Below are 13,517 nucleotides of genomic sequence, written 5' to 3'. Positions count from 1 at the left end.
TCACCACTCATGTGAAAAATGATCACACAACACTTTTAGTGAACTTCACAGTCACTGGAGTGCACACCCAGCCAATCATACCGCAAGAAATAAGCTAGCAATGTCTTAGCACTGTGTATGTCCAGCCAGTTTAATGGGAAAGATTTCAAATCAACATTGAACATCAACAATCATTTTTTTTCCACTGCTTTTCGTTCAGTTTGCATGGGAGCAGGTGTGCTCCAGGCTTCACTGATGGTGATTGAAGCCGGGGGGAGAGCGAGTAACAAATGTCTAAGTGTCTACTTTCAAACGAGCCCATGTTTGTGTTTGTAGACCAAAGGGTTCAAGAACTGGAAGAGTTTTACTTTGGGTATGTTGTTTTTAAGCTCATGCACAAAAAGAGGCCGGATGTTAAGAGGTTGAATAGTTCCCCCAAAAATGAAAATTCTCTCCTCATTTACTCACTCTCATGCCATACCAGATGTGTATGACTTTCTTTCTTCTGCAGAACACAAATGAAGATTTTTAGAAGAATATCTCAGCTCTGTAGGTCCATACAATGCAAGTGAATGGGTGCCAACATTTTGAAACTCCAAAATCAACATTAAAGGAGCATAAAAGTAATCCATATGACTCCAGTGGTTAATCCATGTCTTCAGAAGTGATATGATAGGTGTGGCTGAGAAACAGATACATTTATAAGTCATTTTTCATCATAAATTCTCCTCCTTGCCCAGTAGGGGGCGATATGCACAAAGAATGTGAATCACCAAAAACAAAAGTAGGAGAAAGTGAAAATGAAGTGGACATTGACTGAGCAGTGAGGAGAATTTATAGTAAAAAAGGACTTAAATATTGATCTGTTTCTTACCCACACCTATCATATCACTCTTTAAAGTACTGTTCAGTTATGACTATTTCTCTTTGACACTGGAGCGATGCGATTCTCTCTCTCTCTCTCTTCATTACATCACATCATCATTACCTCATTGCTTTATATCTGAGTGAAGACCAATCAGGACACAGTGGGAGGAGTCATCATTAGCCACTGGGCAAGCATGAATTTCGTTGTGACCTTTGACCTCTGGAATGTGACGGTATGTGTGAGTTTCCTGCCGAGGGAGACTCGCTCGCCTGTCCACCCTTTCACAGTCACGTCTGCCCACTGACCAACAGTCCTACTGCCTCTGGGTCAAAGGTTACGTTCAGCGGACGTGCCGAACTCTGTGTGTGGATATCCGTGTGTCATCGGCTTTGATCTGTCGGCCGTCGCGCACAGGACATGCACACTCAGTTGTATTGTTTCAGATTAAAAAAAAAAACAATCACTTTTGATTTCAAATAAACCAAAGTTCTCCTCCCTTCAGATCGACTGGTATGCTTTATTAAGGGTGGGCGATATGTCCAAAATCTTACACCATGGTACGAGTAATTTTATTACAGTATAATGTAGTTATTTTATATTACATAACAGTGTAGGGTTTTTTGGGGTTTTTTTGTAATCCAATAAGTCTGTTTTTGTATATGTTCAATGAAGTAAATGCTATAACAAATTTTTGTTATAGATTTTTTTTTACATTATCCATATACAGTGCATCTGGAAAGTATTCGCAGCGCTTCACTTTTTCCACATTTTGTTATGTTACAGCCTTATTCTAAAATGGATTAAATTCATTATTTTCCTCAAAATTCTACAAACAATACCCCATAATGACAACGTGAAAGAAGTTTGTTTGAAATCTTTGCTAATTTATTAAAAATAAAAAACAAAAACAAAAATCACATGCACATAAGTATTCACAGCCTTTGCCATGACACTCAAAATTGAGCTCAGGAGCATCCTGTTTCCACTGATCATCCTTGAGATGTTTCTACAACTTGATTGGAGTCCACCTGTGGTAAATTCAGTTGATTGGACATGATTTGGAAAGGCACACACCTGTCTATATAAGGTCCCATAGTTATCAGTGCATGTCAGAGCACAAACCAAGCCATGAAGTCCAAGGAATTGTCTGCAGACCTCCGAGACAGGATTGTATCGAGGCACAGATCTGGGGAAGGGTACAGAAAAATGTCTGCTGCATTGAAGGTCCCAATGAGCACAGTGGTCTCCATCATCCGTAAATGGAAGAAGTTTGGAACCACCAGGACTCTTCCTAGAGCTGGCCGCCCGGCCAAACTGAGCGATCGGGGGAGAAGGGCCTTAGTCAGGGAGGTGACCAAGAACCCGATGGTCACTCTGACAGAGCTCCAGCATTTCTCTGTGGAGAGAGGAGAAACTTCCAGAAGAACAACCATCTCTGCAGCACTCCACCAATCAGGCCTGTATGGTAGATTGGCCAGACAGAAGCCACTCCTCAGTAAAAGGCACATGACAGCCCGCCTGGAGTTTGCCAAAAGGCACCTGAAGGACTCTCAGACCATGAGAAACACAGATTGAACTCTTTGGCCTGAATGGCAAGCATCATGTCTGGAGGAAACCAGGCACCGCTCATCACCTGGCCAATACCATCCCTACAGTGAAGCATGGTGGTGGCAGCATCATGCTGTGGGGATGTTTTTCAGCGGCAGGAACTGGGAGACTAGTCAGGATCGAGGGAAAGATGAATGCAGCAATGTACAGAGACATCCTTGATGATAACCTGCTCCAGAGCACTCTGGACCTCAGACTGGGGCGAAGGTTCATCTTCCAACAGGACAACGACCCTAAGCACACAGCCAAGATAACAAAGGAGTGGCTCCGGGACAACTCTGTGAATGTCCTTGAGTGGCCCAGCCAGAGCCCAGACTTGAACCCGATTGAACATCTCTGGAGAGATCTGAAAATGGCTGTGCACCGGCGCTCCCCATCCAACCTGATGGAGCTTGAGAGGTCCTGCAAAGAAGAAATGGGAGAAACTGCCCAAAAATAGGTGTGCCAAGCTTGTAGCATCATACTCAAATCCATTTTGGAATAAGGCTGTAACATAACAAAATGTGGAAAAAGTGAAGCGCTGTGAATACTTTACGGATGCACTGTAGAATGGATGATAATTCTGGCTTCAGGACAAAAACGGCTTTTATATTATGTTGCACTTGACTTAAAAACAAATGTCACAAAACTGAAATGCATTATATATATAGGATTGGATAAGTCAAATTTGAAACATTTGCAAAATAGCTGAAGTATGCATACTTCTGACACATCATTTGAATTCTATATTAATGTGGCAAGTTGCGGTGTTACCGGTAGCTGTGGTAGCTTACTGTTTCTGCATGGCAATGCATCAGATCTTGTTTCCATTTTAATGAATGAAACAATGAAATGAATGGCAGATTTAGTGCTTGGTGTGGATTTAATTTGTATCATGATTATAATCAGGGTTTAGCAGAATGTCTACCGTTTTACACATTATTGCGAAACTAGACTAAATATTATAAAAGTCATATCATAATCCCATCGTAGACTAAAATAAACATACAAACGGGGACTAAAAACAGTTCAAAGAAGGAAAATCGAAAACCAACAAAATTTTTTGCAGTACATAACCGACATCGGGAACGAAATCCATTTCAATTGTTCCGGAGTGAAAAATTATATTTAAATGCTGGTAACCAGTTAATTTTGTTCTGACGTTTGTTCTTTCTGGCTGTGAAAGGTGACGTTTAGTCCAAACACACTCCCAAGCAGTGCGTGTGCCTGCAGGAGAGAGAGATTTAGGCTTATTTTCGGTGAGGCAAGTGCCACTTTTTTTCTCTTTTGTTCTAACCGGTTACAATTTGGAAAGGAGGCTGCGGAACGCCGGAACCGGAACGAAAAAATACTGTTTCTGCTCGGAACGAACCAAAATGAAAAACATTTTGTTTTTAGTCCCTGCTTACAAATGCAAAAGGGTCATACTGCCCCACTCTATCCTTCACTGTACAATGATTATTCACTGCATTCCTTTTCGAATGCTTTCATTTTTTGCTTTATGTATTTTAAAATGCGTCAAAGAGTTATATTTAAACAAAACCTGATTTCTGTGTCCAACCCTTAAAGTAATTTTAATAGTTTACTGTACAGGAAAATAATTGGGACTTTAATCATGGCTAACGATAACCGTAGCTCCTCTTTCCTTCGTTTCACGCTTGTGTAAATATTGACATACTTTGGCGCTTTGAAGTCTGAAGTCGTTTCGTGTGGTTGCGATTTTCATCTGGAGGACATTAGAGCGGAGACGTCCGACTCATGACATCCTGCAGGATTACAACAGTAGCTAAACACACACAAACATATGCAGAAGATGATTGAACGTTTGACGACTCCACCTCTCTCGACCACAGATTGGAAGTTCCTCCTGAAATGTAGATACTCACAGAGTTGATGGATCCTGATAGGGGTGAAACACGAAATGGCGACTGTAACCTCACGTGTGCTTTTGCGATGTTTTTATGGCTGCATTTGCGTTGTGAACTCATTCTGATTGTTTTTGCAGATATCTGGCACAGATCAGATCTTGTTGTATGTGTGTAAAACAGCAAAAGGGCAGATGATTTGAAATGTCCTGCAGTGTGACATTTAATTTGCCTTTCCAATTCTTATATTGAACATGCAGTTTTTATGACTTCGTATTAATTACATGACAACATGGAATAGTTTTACTTTGACAAATGAATTTGTCACAACACAGGGCCATTTAGATATTTTTTAGTGAAGGCAAAAAGTTGATTAAAATACGGGACCTAAGATATACATTTTTCCTTCCCTTAAACAAACAAATCAGACAAAAATGTAAATTCTGTTATCATTTTCTCACCTTCATGTCGTTCCAAGCCCGTTTGCCTTTCTTTCTTATGCACAACACAAAAGGAGATGTTTTAATAAATATTTTGGTCCGTCGTTTCAAAACAACGCGTCAAGATTTTCACAGAAAAATTAAATCGTGTGCCTTCAGAAGACTTGGATTACAACACACGAGATGCATGGACTACTTTTAAGATATGCTTCGGTACTTTTTTTAAGCTTTAAAGTGAGTGAGTATTCACTGCCATTGTATTGTAAAGACGGGCCGAGATACTCACTAAAATGTCTCCAAAGAAAGTCATCCGGGTTTGGAACGACATGAGAGTGAGTAAATGATGACATAAAATTCAATTTTGACTTTAGTACGTGTCAATTTTAAGCTAAAATCTTGATGTTGAATGAACAAAAAAGATCAAGATGTTATTTGTCAACTAAAACCAAAATCACTTTTGAGATCTTATTGGGTTTTTTGGCATCCGATTTGGGCCTCTTTCAAAACGTGCTTCAAAATTTGATATGACTGATATTTGGTCATCTGCATGCGTCTGAACTAGTGCTGTCAAATTAAAGTTAGAAATTCAAGTATTCGTCGAATTTAAGAAAAAAACGCACATTCCAATGCTAAAACTGGGCATTCGAATTTTGGATGTGTACCAAGCACTGACGATGACTTCAGATCGATCGCATTCTTGCGCTTAAAAAGGCTAGACACAGTGCAACAAATACAGTTTAACAGAAAGCAGGTGTCTCGAGACAAAAACAAAGCGAAACAAAGAGTTCGCGTAGTGGGCTAAAGCACATAACTGGTAATCGGAAGGTTGCTGGTTCGATCCCCACAGCCACCACCATTGTGTCCTTGAGCAAGTCACTTAACTCCAGGTTGCTCCAGGGGAATTGTCCCTGTAATAAGTGCACTGTAAGTCGCTTTGGATAAAAGCGTCTGCCAAATGCATAAATGTAAATGTAAAAGCGTTTGGTGTGAACAGCCCCTTACAGTTGGTGGAGGTCTTTGCCCGTTGTGTATTGGTCTTTTATAAGCGTTTCTCAGATTAAGCAATGAGTTGAGTAAACTCTTTGTTTTGTGCGTCTCAAGGTTCTCACATTCTGTTCCAGTCTGTTGTGTTTCGTCTGATTGAACAGCCCTTGACCTGGGCTCATAGTCTGAGCCGCTTCACCACCGAGTTCAGCCGAATACCACTCAGACGAATATGTGACCCCCACAGCTGTCAGCTTATACAAGGCCCCCTCAATATTTTATTACACATTTTGTTACATTCTTGTTTTTTGTATGCATAATTTGTAGTATTTACAAGTATTTACATTGAGTTTACATCATTGATAGGAACACAACAAACGCTAAAATGGTACTGTCTCTTTAAGAACAGTGGCTGTACAGCTAACGTGTTTTGGTTGAGCGGTGTCTTTACCACATCTGTGCTGTATGTTTGAGTTAATCTGACTGTAAATAACAGAACGGGTATTAAAAGAGACTTAAATCAATGAAAATTGACTGCGTGGATCTCAACTTTGAAAGATAATTGGACCGGGGGGGCCCTAAAAGAAAATTGGCCCCGGGGCCCTTGCTAGTCATAATCCGCCCCTGGGGCGGGGTCAAGCTTTAGAAGCACTTATTACCATGCCGACAAAGAAAAGAAGCCAATTACGCAAATCTCCCCCCACATCTGTGTCCAGTCAGAGACAGCCAATCAGCACACAGTGGTTTTGGCTTCTGACTCGCTGAGGCAGAAGGCGTGCGTGCGTGTGTGTGAGTGTGGAGACGCTGCCACCGCTGCTCAAACTTCCATTATGCTTTGAAATGGATGGTTGTCATAGTTTAGGTTTTATTACCCATGATGCACTTGTACTTGTTTCCCAGATCCTGTGATTTGGCCTTCTGATAAACTTTGGCTCCTTAACCTCCTCTAGCCCCAAGAGAGATTTGTTTCATCTTTAAAACCTTTATCTTTCGCTTATCTTAGATGTTGTGGTCGTCTTGCATTTGGAGATAATGTACATAGATACTGTACAGCAGAGCATATTGCAAATATATTCTTAAATTCACACACCGAAATGCATCATGGCAACATGAAACAGCATTCGCAAATTTCACTTCTGCAGTGTGACGTATTTTGTATTCAGGGGAAAATGGTGTCAGACGGGTCTTAGTTGTATCCATGTGGATTTGATTGGCTTGTAATCAGTGACCTGTGACATGTAAGGGGTATTGTACAGTCATCCAGTCATTATCACATACTGTAAACATTACAGTAAGGAAAAGTCGATTTTTTTTTTTGCATTACACTAATGAGATTGTCATGAAAATAATGTAATGGTCCTGAGAATGCTTCATTTTCTTTATGTAAAGTGTCATTTTTATTTTTAAAGTGAATTGAAATTGGGTGTTTCTGCATTAGATCAATCCGTAGATAATAAGATAACAATGTTCATTTTTTGTGTCCAGATCTTATAAGTTATTCAAAAATATATTATAAAATGTAATCCACACAAAACAGTTACTTGAACACTCAGTGATAACACAATAATGAGCATGTTTTTGATTTCTGAGTTCAATGTCATTTTAATATTTTTTTTTCTGGGGCTTAATGTCAAAACATTTTTTTTTTTTTTTTTGTAGTGGTGTAACCGTCTGGAGACAGGAACAATATAAGTCTAACGCTTAAATTCTTGAAAAAAGAAATGTTGAATAAGTAGCATAAGTAGTTTGGAATAGTGTTATAAAATTTAAGCAGTGAAACAATTTTGTTTAAAAATATGAATATCTGAAAAACTTTTGTCCACATAATCAAAGTCAGGTGGTGTAACAAACATGTAAACAGCTATTTTTTTTTTTCATGTGACAAAAATTCATGATATTTTTAAAAGAATATATATATTTTTTTATGTTTAAAAACATTTTATATATATATATATATTAATAATTAAAGGAATATTCCGGGTTCAGCTCAATTGACAGCATTTGTAGCATATACAACAAAAATGTATTTCGACTCGTTCCTCCTTTTCTTTAAAAAAAAAAAGCAGAAATCAAGGTTACAGTGATACACTTACAATGGAAGTGAATGGGGCCAATTTTTAGAGGGTTTAAATGCAGAAATATGAAGCTTATTATTTTATAAAAGCACTTACATTATTCTTTTAAAACTTGCGTATTGTTTGAGCTGTAAAGTTTAAATCGTAACTTTCGCAGTCGCTTTAGGGTTTACAGCGTTATCTTGTCATTGCAACGAAGTTGTAAAATTGGAAATAATTTTACACAGAAAAGGTAAGTGATTTTATCACTCTAAAATAATGTTAACACGTATATTGTTTATGTCTTGTGGCTATACTTTTGAAACAGTGAGTATTTAAACATGTACAGATTAAGGGGGTCCTGGGTAGCTCAGCGAGTGTTGACGCTGACTACCACCCCTGGAGTCGCGAGTTCGAATCCAGGGCGTGCTGAGTGAATCCAGCCAGGTCTCCTAAGCAACCAAATTGGCCCGGTTACTAGGGAGGGTAGAGTCACATGGGGTAACCTCCTTGTGGTCGCTATAATGCGGTTCTTGCTCTCGGTGGGGCACGTGGTGAGTTGTGCGTGGATGCTGCGGATAATGGCGTGAAGCCTCCACACGCACTACGTCTCCGCGGTAACACGCTCAGCAAGCCACGTGATAAAATGCGTAGATTGACGGTCCCAGACGCGGAGGCAACTGAGATTCATCCTCCACCACCCGGATTGAGGTGAGTCACTACGCCACCACGAGGACTTAGAGCGCATTGGGAATTGGGCATTCCAGATTGGGGAGAAAAAAATAATTTAAAAAAAGCATATACGAATTGGCCCCATTGACTTCCATTGTAAGTGCCTCACTGTAACCCAGATTTTGGCCTTTTTTTTATATATATATAAAAATATTGTTTGCGATAATAGCATTATGCCACAAATGCTGTCGATTGAGCTTAACATATATTGAACCCGGAATATTCCTTTAAGTTGTGTATAAGTGCGTGCATACAAAATGCTAGCAAAGTGTTTTAATACTAATTTTCTAGAAAATATTATGTGTTTTTCAAAAATAAATTATGAAACGAACATGTATGCAAAGATTACATGTCTACTAACTTGACACGTTTTAAACTAGATGTTTTAAGATTTCTAATTTGTATCACCTCAGACAACCTTATTTGTCAATGATGACTCTTAAATAAGCCTATTTCATTCTTTGCCTTTATCATATCTCATATGTCTGTTTTAGTATTTAACATGTGACTCTTTCTCTCTTGCAATCTCTGCAGGTCTTTCCTCCCCTGCCTAATGAAGCTGAGATCGCACACACTAAAAAGCTGTTTCGTCGACGGAGAAATAATCGCCGGTGAGTGACCTCTATCTGAAAACACTAAAATGAAGTTCTGGTTATGTTGAGAGAATTATTGTCCCAGTTCTTTAAACGACAAACAGAATGCTGACGTTAGAATCTTAAAGGAGAAAACACAAACACACACACACACACCAGCTCACACTTTCCACTATTGTGTAAGTTTTAATTCCGGGCCTGTAATGAGAGCATCAGACGGATTTTCAGAGGTGTGTTTTTGTTTGTATTTGGAGTCAAAAGTAACATTTCACTTCTTCACTTTTCATCTATAAGACAACATCCACATTTTTTTTTTCGTGTTCGTCTTGAGTTGACGTCATCGGAAAGTTCTCTGTTGCTGTTGCTAAGAAACAAAAAGAAAATATTTTGGTCTAAACTTGTAAGAAAGAAAAGGAGAGAGCAGAGCGTGAAATACCAAAGCCCCTCTTTTATTCGCGGCTTTGTTCACATGGAGAAAAAGGTCTTGTCATCATTGGCCGGCTGTCCTTGTGCGATCCGAAACTCTGATTGACTAGGTGTCCTCAGGAGACTCGAACGGCAACTTTTTGAGGTTGTGAGCTTTTCATTTTTGCTTTGTGATGCTGCTACAGTCAAAGACATTGATGCTTTAGGCTTTTACTTTGACACGTTGCTGTAGATTAAAACAGAGTGTTTGTGTGTGAATAAAGACTACAAAGCCCTGTGACCCAGAATGCACGCTGGTTTGACCATTAGGGCCCTTTACTAGATTGTTAGAACAGTGGTTTTGGTTGCATGTTAGTTAATGGTGAAACTAGAAGATTTTCAAGCTTTACTAGTCATTTAAAACATATTAAAGAGCAAACATCACTATTGCTCATACTTTAAGTAAGTGAAAAAAACAAAAAACAAAACATGAATTACTTAATGTTTAAACTGAACAAAAGTTGACATGAAATCAGAATTAAACTATTTAATTTCTTAGTACCCATTTCTGGACTTTTACTTATTTTAAACTATTTATTGGTTACTGGTGCAGTGGTGGCTCAGCGGTTAAGGCTCTGGGTTACTGATCAGAAGGTCAGAGGTTCAAGCCCCAGTACTGCCAAGATGCCACTGTTGGGCCCTTGAGAAGGTCCTTGACCCTATCTGCTCCAGTATCATGGCTGACCCTGCACTCTGACCCGAGCTTAGCTGGGATATGTGGAAAAAAAAAGAATGTCACTGTATATGTGCAAATGTATGTGTGATAAATAAATATAATTATTATTATCTTATTATTACAAAGATAAAAAAAAGTGTAATGTTTTTTTATTTTAACACTCTTTAGTTGCTGTGGTGCTCTATAGTAGACGTAACACTCTTTAGTTGCTGTGACGTTCTATAGTCGCCATAACATTCTTTGGTTGCTGTGACGTTCTGTAGTAGACGTAACACTCTTTAGTTGTTGTGACGTTCTATAGTAGACGTAACATTCTTTAGTTGCTGTGACGTTCTATAGTAGACGTAACATTCTTTAGTTGCTTTGATGTTCTATAGTAGACGTAACACTCTTTAGTTGCTGTGATGTTCTATAGTAGACGTAACACTCTTTAGTTGCTGTGGCGTTCTATAGTAGATGTAACACTCTTTAGTTGCTGTGATGTTCTATAGTAGATGTAACACTCTTTAGTTGCTGTGATGTTCTATAGTAGATGTAACATTCTTTAGTTGCTTTGATGTTCTATAGTAGACGTAACACTCTTTAGTTGCTGTGGCGTTCTATAGTAGATGTAACACTCTTTAGTTGCTGTGATGTTCTATAGTAGACGTAACATTCTTTAGTTGCTGTGACATTCTATAGTAGACGTAACACTCTTTAGTTGCTTTGGTGTTCTATAGTAGACGTAACATTCTTTAGTTGCTGTGATGTTCTATAGTAGATGTAACATTCTTTAGTTGCTGTGACGTTCTATAGTAGACGTAACATTCTTTAGTTGCTTTGGTGTTCTATAGTAGATGTAACATCCTTTAGTTGCTGTGATGTTCTATAGTAGACGTAACATTCTTTAATTTCTTTGGTGTTCTATAGTAGACGTAACATCCTTTAGTTGTTGTGGCGTTCTATAGTAGATATAACATTCTTTAGTTGCTTTGATGTTCTATAGTAGACGTAACACTCTTTAGTTGCTGTGACGTTCTATAGTAGATGTAACACTCTTTAGTTGCTGTGATGTTCTATAGTAGACGTAACATTCTTTAGTTGCTGTGACATTCTATAGTAGACGTAACACTCTTTAGTTGCTTTGGTGTTCTATAGTAGACGTAACACTCTTTAGTTGCTTTGGTGTTCTATAGTAGACGTAACATTCTTTAGTTGCTGTGATGTTCTATAGTAGATGTAACATTCTTTAGTTGCTGTGACGTTCTATAGTAGACGTAACACTCTTTAGTTGCTGTGACGTTCTATAGTAGACGTAACACTCTTTAGTTGTTATGGCGTTCTGTAGTAGACGTAACATTATTTAGTTGCTGTGACGTTCTATAGTAGACGTAACACTCTTTAGTTGCTGTGACGTTCTATATTTGCCGTAACATTATTTAGTTGTTGTGGCGTTCTATAGTAGACGTAACACTCTTTAGTTGCTGTGGCGTTCTATATTTGCTGTAACATTATTTAGTTGCTGTGGCGTTCTATAGTAGACGTAACACTCTTTAGTTGCTGTGGCATTCTATAGTTGTTGCAACACTCTTTAGTTGCTCTAGCATTCTATAGTTTCCGTAACACACTATATTTTCTATAGCATTCTAGTTGCCATAACATGTCCCTCACAGCCTTGTTTTCATTTGCTATAAATGTAATATGGCCTAACATCCTGTAGTTGCCAAAATGTTTGTTTGTTTTTTGCCATAGCCTTCTGTAGTTACATTGCCATTATCCTGTTGGACCCCAGTAATTTGTTTAAAGGAAAACTGGCAACTCTGTCATCATTTACTCACTCTCATGTTGACCAGCAGCACTATGGCCAGGTACACACTACAAAGTTTCTGGAGTGACAACTGCATTTAAATGTGGGATTGACTCCCCTAAATTTTCATTCCATGTGTTTATGTATTACAGGACTGACTCCTGCAATTGCAATGATTGACAAGTGATTACCATAGCAACACTGCAGTGTCTCACACCTGTGAACAAGAAACAAAAATGCAACCAGCTTAACCCATTTTGTGTTCCCATTTTGAGAACAATGCGGTTGTAGAATATTTTATCGTACTGTGTGTGTACAGAACAGGATTAAGACAACCGAATTTAGCTGTTGTGTGTACGTGGCCTATGAACAGCATGAGGGTGAGTAAATCATGACAGAATTGTTTTTTTTTTAATTCGGTGGACTATCCCTTTAACTGTCCCAGTCAGTGACTCATGTATTTTTATGAAAGAAGTTGATGTTTATTTCTGTTATTATTCCATCCCCTTCTCTCTACTTATCCTTTTTCTTTTGTCTATTTTTAGTTTTCTCTCCTCTACTTGTAAATCATCCCTCCTCTTTTTCATGCATCCGTCCCTTGTTCACCCTCCATCTCCCTGTCACACTCATAGCCGAATCGAATTGCCCCAGGACCAACTGACAGTGCTACTGCCCGCCGAGGGAAAGCGGCAAGTGTCCAGGTCAGTTTCTTAAACAGATCCAGTTCCAAGCGACTTTTGGTCTTCTACAGGTTTTGCTCTCGGTGAACACTGGCCTCTTAAACTTATGTTGGAACAGTCAAAATGTGGAAGTTGGTGCCGTTAAACAGCTTGGTGATGAGTCGACCCGCTCTTAGGATTCAAACTAACCATCTTCTTACCCTGGATCTGTAGCCTTGGCATCCTGCTTGCTTTCTTACTTTACTTTGCTAGTTTGCTCTCTACCTTACCTTGAGTCAGTTGAGTCACCTTCCTTATTTACATTGAACCTCTGACTCATTCTCACACAAGACGCTGTACAAAGTGCATTAAGGAAAGGAAATCTGAATGTCAAGCGTTAAGGTGGCGGGTAGGTGGGAATATTATAAATCAGGTTCATTATGGTGTTCAATAGGAATGGTTTGAGAAGTTTAGGTTTGGTGAAGGATGCAAAATATAAACCCACTCACATGTTTGCTAGCTGTTGCTTTACAAACATAGAAACGGAGGTTGATAGCTCTTGAATCTTCAAGTAATTTCAATATTTTCTGGAAATAGTCACCTGAATGTTCAGTCGCACTTGGTAAAACACTTTGTATTTTGGCTTGTTTTAATCAGGAGCATCTGCTTAAAGTAATCTTGTGTTACCATTTTTCGTATTTTGTGTATGTTTAATAAAAAAACAGACAAATAAGCCACATTTGTTTATAATGTGTAATTCTGTGTTCTGTCTCATACAGATCAACTCAATATTTAGTCTGAGTGAAACAATGTGCTTGTTGTACTCCAT

The 13,517-nt window shown here is 38.8% G+C and overlaps 1 protein-coding gene across 3 annotated transcripts in view; it reads left to right on the top strand.

The window, feature by feature from the left end:
- Positions 1–13,517, top strand: part of LOC127430830 (CBP80/20-dependent translation initiation factor-like) — a 92,623-nt gene that overhangs the window by 43,412 nt on the left and 35,694 nt on the right. Inside the window, exons 8-9 of one of the 3 annotated variants that reach the window (XM_051680938.1) lie at positions 9,044–9,120; positions 12,662–12,730. In XM_051680938.1, coding sequence (XP_051536898.1) covers positions 9,044–9,120; positions 12,662–12,730 — 146 coding nt within the window. Of the gene's footprint in view, positions 1–9,043; positions 9,121–12,574; positions 12,731–13,517 lie in introns of all 3 variants that reach the window. The other 2 variants (XM_051680937.1, XM_051680939.1) reach the window with 2 other exon arrangements.

This window comes from Myxocyprinus asiaticus, chromosome 40 (genome assembly GCF_019703515.2).
Source record: "Myxocyprinus asiaticus isolate MX2 ecotype Aquarium Trade chromosome 40, UBuf_Myxa_2, whole genome shotgun sequence".
NCBI classification, from domain to species: Eukaryota; Metazoa; Chordata; class Actinopteri; order Cypriniformes; family Catostomidae; genus Myxocyprinus; species Myxocyprinus asiaticus.
This window is presented reverse-complemented; position numbering and strand designations above follow the sequence as displayed.